Source organism: Panthera leo, chromosome D4 (genome assembly GCF_018350215.1).
Source record: "Panthera leo isolate Ple1 chromosome D4, P.leo_Ple1_pat1.1, whole genome shotgun sequence".
In the NCBI taxonomy this organism is placed as follows: Eukaryota; Metazoa; Chordata; class Mammalia; order Carnivora; family Felidae; genus Panthera; species Panthera leo.
In genome coordinates this window covers 74,730,638-74,739,208 of record NC_056691.1, presented here as the reverse complement: position 1 = coordinate 74,739,208, position 8,571 = coordinate 74,730,638, and the positions used below count along the sequence as shown (strand labels likewise).

The 8,571-nt window shown below is 49.0% G+C and overlaps 1 protein-coding gene across 1 annotated transcript in view; it reads left to right on the top strand.

Moving 5' to 3' along the window:
* The first annotated feature begins 223 nt into the window (after positions 1–223).
* The window catches only part of TNC (tenascin C), a 66,768-nt gene continuing 58,420 nt past the window's right edge, over positions 224–8,571 (top strand). The window contains exons 1-4 of the mRNA XM_042914112.1: positions 224–701; positions 3,615–5,024; positions 6,320–6,583; positions 7,583–7,698. Coding sequence (XP_042770046.1) covers positions 245–701; positions 3,615–5,024; positions 6,320–6,583; positions 7,583–7,698 — 2,247 coding nt within the window. The 5' untranslated portion in view covers positions 224–244. The remainder of the gene's footprint in view (positions 702–3,614; positions 5,025–6,319; positions 6,584–7,582; positions 7,699–8,571) is intronic.

Below are 8,571 nucleotides of genomic sequence, written 5' to 3'. Positions count from 1 at the left end.
AACTTCAAACACAGGAGACAGAAAATCAAAATTCACTTGGAATGATGATATTCAATAGATTCAATCAATAATGGAACTAACACACTTGTTGTTTTCCCTTATTGTAGAAGAGAATTCCTTCAAGAAGATCAGGAACAAACTGATCTGGATTCTACTCTGTGCTTCCACATCCCCACTTCTGCCTAAGAGTGAGACACCCTAAGATCCAAGAACATAGAAACACCCAGCCAAACCCACCTCCACCATGGGGGCCATGGTGATGTTGGCGGGCATCTTCTTAGCTTTGCTTACCCTCACTACTGAAGGTGGGGTCCTCAAGAAGGTCATCCGGCACAAGCGACAGAGTGGGGTGAATGTCACTCTGCCCGAGGAACACCAGCCAGTGGTGTTTAACCATGTCTACAACATCAAGCTGCCAGTAGGTTCCCAGTGCTCAGTGGATCTGGAATCCGCTAGTGGGGAGAAAGACCTGGCCCCACCACCATCAGAGCCCAGTGAAAGCTTCCAGGAGCACACAGTAGACGGGGAAAATCAGATCGTCTTCACACACCGCATCAATATCCCCCGGCGGGCCTGTGGCTGTGCCGCGGCTCCTGATGTCAAGGAGCTTCTGAGCAGACTGGAGGAGCTGGAGAATATGGTGTCTTCCCTGCGGGAGCAGTGCACCACAGGAGCAGGCTGCTGTCTCCAGCCTGCTGAAGGTACGCCCAGCGCCTCACTGTCCAGATGGGAGAAATGATGGGCGTGGCCAGATCCATCAGTTGTTTCCAAAGGGGTTCCCTGTGGAAACTAGCCTCACAAAGTGTTCATTGAAAAGAGATTTTATGGTCAAATAAATGTGGAGAATGTAACCATCTCTGTTCTGCTCTTGGAGAGTCTTGATGACAAATGTTTCTCAGAGGAGTTTCTAGGCTTCTGAGAAGTCTTGCTTGGAAAAATCTTGTTCCATTTTAATGGCTAGTCTCTAACACTTATTTGACCACAGGATCTACACACTCTCTACCTCAAAACCTGTGAGCATATTTATGAAGTTTCTGGCCCAAGATCACTCCCTGAAAGGTGCTGATATGGCCCCATCACCTCCTTGTACAGGCTTGGAAACTAAGGTCCAGAAGGAGGATGGGATTCTTCAAGGTCCTGCCACCAGTGGCTGAGGTAGGACTTGAGCCACGATATCCCACACCCTGGTGTTTTTACAAAGACACAGTTCTGTTTATGGTGGTACTAAATCTGGGAATTGGAAAATAATCTTCCAGTATAATGGCAACTCCAATGACGATCACAATATGCATTGAGCCCCTTTATGTATCAGGCACTGTAACTCATTATCTCATTGAACCCTCCCAACAACCCTCTGGAGTATGGTTTAATACTCCCATTCTACAGATCTGACAACTGAGATTCAAAAAGGGCACCAAGAGTAATAAGAGAGAGGAGCTCTGAGTGTGCCTGTGGTCTCCAGAACTCACACTCCCCCCATGATACTCTGTCTCCAGGGCATCCTCTTTGTCGGGAATTTTGCCACTCCAAATTGTGTTCATCTCTACTCCCTAGAGCTGACAGAGCACAGAGCACCGGGACTTTAAGTAGCTTCAAATCAGAGATGAACCTCTTTATTACTGCCACTCAGAAAAAATTACCAGAAAGCACTTTGATAAGGTATTTCAAGAGTAGTCCTAATTGAGGTGCCTGGGTGGCTCAATCAGTTAAGTGTCTGACTCTTGATTTTGGCTCGGGTCATGATCTCACAGTTCATGGGTTTGAGCCCTGTGTTGGGCTCTGCGCTGACAACGTGAATCCTGCTTGGGATTTTCTTTCTCTCTGCCCCTCTACCTCTCTCTCTCTCTCTCTCTCACTCAAATTAAGTAAATAAAACTTTTTATTTATTTATTTATTTATTTATTTATTTATTTATTTATTTTACAATGCATATGTATTTATTAAAATTTGGAAGGAAAGTAATATAAGGATTAAATCGTACTTCGTTATTTTAATTTCTATTTATTTGACAATTAGCAACCTTAGACATATTTCAATATGTATGTTTAACAGTTATATTTTTTTAATGAATAAAACATTTTTTTAAAAGAGTAGGCCTAATCACCGTAAATGGAGAGTACTATAGGGCAGGCTCTAGGTTTCCAAGGCAAAAAAAAAAAAAAGTTTTCTTTATACACAAATTACTTTATATTCAATACCTATCAAGTCCCTGGAAAATGCAAATGGGAGTTACACAACAGGGTTAATGCTAAAGACTGGGTTGAAATAATTATTCAGTGTGGTGCTGTCCAGTAGAAATATAACATGAGCCAGATATGTATTCTTTTAAATTTTTTTTTTTTTCAACGTTTTTTATTTATTTTTGGGACAGAGAGAGACACAGCATGAGCGGGGGAGGGGCAGAGAGAGAGGGAGACACAGAATCGGAAACAGGCTCCAGGCTCCGAGCCATCAGCCCAGAGCCTGACGCGGGGCTCGAACTCACGGACTCACGGACCGCAAGATCGTGACCTGGCTGAAGTCGGACGCTTAACCGACTGCGCCACCCAGGCGCCCCGAGCCAGATATGTATTCTTAAATCTTCAGTAGTCACACTAATGATATGAAAAAGGAACAGGTAAAAATAATTTCAATCAACTGTTTTATTTAACTCAGTGTAGCCAAATTATCCACTTTTCAGCCTGGAATCAATACAAAATTATTAATACAAAAAAAGGATATTTTATATTCCCTTCATTAAGCTTAGTCTTTGCAATCCTATATGTATTTAACTTCCTTAGCAACTCTCAATTCAGACTAGCCACAATGCAATTAATACCCACATGTGTCTAGTGGCTACCATACATGAAAACATATATTTAATTCTTACCTTTCCAACCATTTTATTAATTGCCTTGCTCCCTGCTGTAGAGCGTAAACCCACATACCAACTTGAGTCAACCCCAAAATCTCTGCAGGAGAAAATCACAATGAGAACAAGAGTAGGTTCATAATGTCCTCACTTAACCCTGATAAACCCAAGGGAAGTGGGCTCTTGGTACCACTTGACCGATGAAGAAACTGATCTTCAGAGCATCTAAGTGTCTTTCCAAATGCGGCACAGCTATTGAGCCAGAATCAGAATTCAGAGTTCAGTTCAACAAATATTTCTTGCGTGAAACAATTGTTCTCTTATGTGCTTGACCTTGGCTAGGTGCGGGAAAAATAACATGGCCCAGCATAACCTGTTCCACAAGGCAGTGGTTTGTAATCACTGGGGTCCTGGGAATACGTAAAAATTTGATAAAAACTATAGATCCTCCCCCAGGGAGGTGGGGGGAACACACACACACACAAACACACACACACACACACACACCACACACACAGATACACACATTAACACACAATCTTGCACATGAATGTACAATTTCAGAAAGTACAGGTTACGAATTCGTGCCTACTCTAATTGGATGCCAGTCCCCTCTGATTTCACACACTAAGCAACTAGTTTTTAAGCCAGTTGGAGCCAGAGGGTGCCACCCTCTTCTGGCTGAGTTTGAAGCTGGGTTTGACAGGTGGTGACCTGGAAACCAGCTGCTTACAATCAGCGGCCTGCCTCTTCTCTCTTGTAGGCCGCCTGGACACCAGGCCCTTCTGCAGTGGCCACGGGAACTTCAGCACGGAAGGATGCGGCTGTGTTTGTGAACCCGGCTGGAAAGGCCCCAACTGCTCTGAGCCTGAATGCCCAGGCAACTGTCACCTGCGGGGCCAGTGCCTTGACGGGCAGTGCGTCTGCGATGAGGGCTTCACTGGGGAGGACTGCAGCCAGCTGGCCTGTCCCAGTGACTGCAACGACCAGGGCAAGTGCGTGAGTGGAGTCTGCGTGTGTTTCGAAGGCTACACGGGGGCCGACTGCAGCCAGGAGGTGTGCCCGGTGCCGTGCAGCGAGGAGCACGGCAGGTGCGTGGACGGCCAGTGCGTGTGCCGGGACGGCTTTGCGGGCCACGACTGCAACGAGCCCCTGTGCCTCAACAACTGCTACGACCACGGCAGGTGCGTGGAAAACGAGTGTGTCTGCGACGAGGGCTTTACGGGTGAGGACTGCAGCGAGCTCATCTGCCCCAACGACTGCTTCGACCGGGGCCGCTGTGTCAACGGGACCTGCTACTGCGAGCAGGGCTTCGCGGGCGAGGACTGCGGCCAGCTCAGCTGCCCCAACGCCTGCTCGGGCCGGGGCCGGTGCGAGCAGGGCCAGTGCGTGTGCGAGCCGGGCTTCGCCGGGGCCGACTGCAGCGAGAAGAGGTGTCCCGCCGACTGTCACAACCGCGGCCGCTGCGTCGACGGGAGGTGTGAGTGTGACGACGGTTTCACAGGTGCGGACTGCAGCGAGCTCAGGTGTCCCAATGGCTGTAGCGGCCACGGCCGCTGCGTCAACGGGCAGTGCGTATGTGACGAGGGCCACACAGGGGAGGACTGCGGCCAGCTGCGGTGCCCCAACGACTGTCACAGCCGGGGCCGCTGCGTGCAGGGCAAGTGCGTGTGCGAGCAGGGCTTCCAGGGCTATGACTGCAGTGAGATGAGCTGCCCCAACGACTGCCACCGGCACGGCCGCTGCGTGAACGGCATGTGCGTCTGTGATGACGGCTACACGGGCGAAGACTGCCGCGACCTGCGGTGCCCCGGGGACTGCAGCAACCGGGGCCACTGTGTGGACGGGCGGTGCGAGTGCGAGCACGGCTTCACGGGCCCCGACTGCGCGGAGCTCGCATGCCCAGGCGACTGCCATGGCCAAGGCCGCTGCGTGAACGGGCAGTGCATTTGCCGTGAAGGCTTCATGGGCACAGCCTGCAAGGAGCGGAGGTGTCCCGGAGACTGTCACGGCCGGGGCCGCTGCGAGGACGGTCAGTGCGTCTGCCAGGAGGGCTTCCAGGGCCCGGACTGTGGGCGTCGCTCCTGCCCCAACGACTGCAGTGGCTGGGGGCAGTGCGTGGAGGGCCACTGCATCTGCAGCCAGGGCCATGCCGGGGAGGACTGCTCGGAGGGTGAGTCCGTACTGAACCAGCGCAGCCTTGGCTGTGAGGGAGCCTGTGGTGGGTGCGCTTTGGAGAGCCACCTGTGTGCACGCGCACACACGCGCACACACGCACACCTTTACAGAGGCCCTGGTTATTCACCTGTCACGGGGCTATCTATTTGAAGGCTCAGAAGCTCAGGGAGGTCATAGAATTGTCCCAAGGACACCTAGCTCATACACGGTAGAGCTGTTTGGTTTACCTGACTCGTCTACCCCAAGTTTAACGCCCAGTGCCCATGGTGAGGTAGACAAAATGATTTTAACAGCCTCTTTGCTAAATATGAGCCTTCTCTCTTACTCCCCACTGACACCAAACCAGAAATAAACTAAAGCCCTCTATTTGGATGGAAGCAAAGACTCAGCTCAATTGAATGGACAGTGAGATTACATTAAACAAACTGTTTTAACTGCACACTCAGCTAGAGAGTGAGTGCTAATCACTTATGAGGCAGGCCCATCTCTTAAATCATTTTTTTTTTTCATAATAGTCTTTAATCCCAAGGATTATGAGCTCCTTAAAGGAACACTATCCTGACAGCACAAGGCACAGTATACAGTAAGTGCTCAATAAACAGTGAGTGAAAATACAACCAAGAATGATAATGCTCATGTTCAGTGAGGGGGGGGGGGGTCTTTGTACCCCTCTCACGCACCCATACCGTACGTGTTGTAATAGAGAATTTCTGCTCTGATTAAAGGTATTATTGATAGGAATAAATAAATGTGTTTAATGTGCCCAAGGCAGGGAAGCCTGGTTGAAAAGAACAGCAGGCTGGCAAGGAGGAGGTGTAAGCCTCAAATGTGATGAGATACACAAAGCTGGGCCAGTTCTTCTGCCTCACTCACATCTAGAAAATGGAAGAATTGGACCAAATGAGTCCCAGATAGCCTTCCAGCACTAACAGCGTGTGACCTCAAGTTCAGAGCCGGGAGCTAAGCTCAGGCTGCACGTTCCCAGGCAGATGGCCTGAATCTGAACTAATATCCAGAGAACAGAGAATTCAGAGGGGCCGGGTCCCAAAGAAACCAGAAGGCCATGTTGCAGGCCCAGAACTTTAGCCTGAAGGCCACCAAAGGTTTTAAGGTTGGATCACAGCAGGGGGTCCTTGATGACCTTTTTCATTTTAGAAAACGGAAGCTGGATTTTAGGCCTCTGTGACTGGCCATGGAAGGGACAAGTCAAGGGAAACAAACCTAGAGAGAATTCACAGAGCACCTTACTGACAAAACCCGACCCAAGCTGTCCTTTCTTATTCCTGCCAGTGTCCCCTCCCAAAGACCTCGTTGTGACAGAAGTGACAGAAGAGACCGTGAACCTGGCTTGGGACAATGAGATGCGGGTCACCGAGTACCTCGTCGTGTACACACCCACCCACGAGGATGGCCTGGAAATGCAGTTCCGCGTGCCCGGGGACCAGACATCCGCCACCATCCGGGAGTTGGAGCCTGGTGTGGAGTACTTTATCCGCGTGTTCGCCATCCTGGAAAACAAGAAGAGCATTCCCGTCAGTGCCAGGGTGGCCACTTGTGAGTGAGCAGAACCCACCCCCAACCCCCTGACAGCCTCTACCGCCCTCTGTTTTCCCAGTGCATAACCACCACCCCCATGAGTCCCTGCTCCGCCTTTGCCCCAATAGCTGTATAGCTGTCCTGTCACAATTACACCAATTAAGACCTTGGGATCCAGCTAAACCCATTGAATCTTTTTTTTTTTAAAGAAACCCCTCATATACTAATTCACTTGACTCATAATAACTCTATAAGATAGGGGCAAGTATTAACCCATTTTACAAACGAGGAGACTGAGACTGAATGGTTAAGCATCTCATCCCAAATCATAAATGGTGAGGATTTAAACCCTGGAAGTCTGGTTGCAGGTTGATACTCTTAACCATTCTGTTCTACTACAGCCTTTCTATGGAGCTCACCGTCCCTATATGTTTTCACAAAGTGGAAACTTTACAGAGTTCAAGTTATTCCTTTAAGAATCCAATATCAGTATAATTACCTTCATACCTTAAAAGCAAGTTGTGTCTAGAAATTGATCTTTTTCTTTGCTTAGCAATAATAACATTGGCTGCCACGTATTAAATGTGGGCCATGTGCCAGGAGGCATGCCCAGCAGTCTACGTGATGCAGTATATCACTCAGTCCTCACTTAGTTCCCCAAAAGAAACAGGCATACTTACCTCCCCCTCCTGAGTGGAGAAGCTAAGGCTCTTGGTACAACTTGCTTACGCACACAAAGCTGGTAATGGTGGAGCTTAGATTTGAGTCCATTCTGTCTGATTCCAAACCCTTCTACGTAACAGGTTTAACCATACAAAATTGCCAGTGTTTAATCATATGGTGGGTCCCGATGTTAATTTTCACACTGCCTCATCAGTAGACAGTATCCCTGAAGCAGTCAGAAATACACTCCAGCCCTAACGGAGTGAGGCATCCACCAGTGGGGTTTAGGGGAATCACTGCTCTGTCACTCTCCACACACACATGCAGAATCCTTCTCTCTGGTCTTCCTGACAGACTTGCCTGCACCTGAAGGCCTCAAGTTCAAGTCCATCAAGGAGACATCTGTGGAGGTGGAGTGGGATCCTCTGGACATCGCTTTTGAGACGTGGGAGATCATCTTCCGGAATATGGTAAGGCACCCAGAGGGGTGGGCATATGTGACCTCAGGGATCTGAAAGATGGTCCGAGGGCTCTACACACTTTTATATCAACTTTATTTCCTTAGCTGCTGGTGGGGGTCAGGGCTGTGCTTAGCCCCTGCATGTTTGCATATATATTTTCAGTTATTTTAAGAAGTCAGTAAACATAGCTCTTAGGGCTGTGAGCTCAGGTAGATGCTAAGCCATCTTTAGGTTCCCTTTGTGCCTCATGGTCTGGCAAATCTCTACTCGGAGGCAAAGAAGAGAAGAAATGACCTCTGTCTCCAAATGTCCCCAGGCATATCTGAGATTGAGTATCCCTTCTCTCTGGGCCTAAAAGCACGTATGAGGCAGGAAAGTGGGTTCCTGAGTCCAAGCCCAGGCTCTGCTACTAACTAACTGCATGACTATGGGACAGCCACCCAACTTCTGTGATGCTGGCTTCCCGGTCTATCAAAGGAAGGATTGAGTTTGTGGCTCTAGAACTGCTTTGGCTCTCACATTCTGTCACTTGACTTGAGTGTCAGAGGAGTGAGCAGATTGGTTTACAAGAGGGAGAAGCAAACTTGAGAAATGTCCTTATCATGTCTGTGTCCTCAGCACCTGCCAAGGTGATCTGATGCCTAGTGAGTGCTTAGTGAAGGAAGGGATTCAGAGGAGTAAATCACATGAAAGAAGAGGCTGGCACCTTCTTTAGTTCTTTTTTTTTTTTTAATGTGTATTTATTTTTGAAAGAGAGAAACAGAGTGCAAGCAGGGGAGAGGCAGAGATAGAGGGAGTCACAGAATCCAAAGCAGGCTCCAGGCTCTGAGCTCTGAGCTGAGCTGTCAGCCCAGAGCCCAACACGGGGCTTGAACACATGAA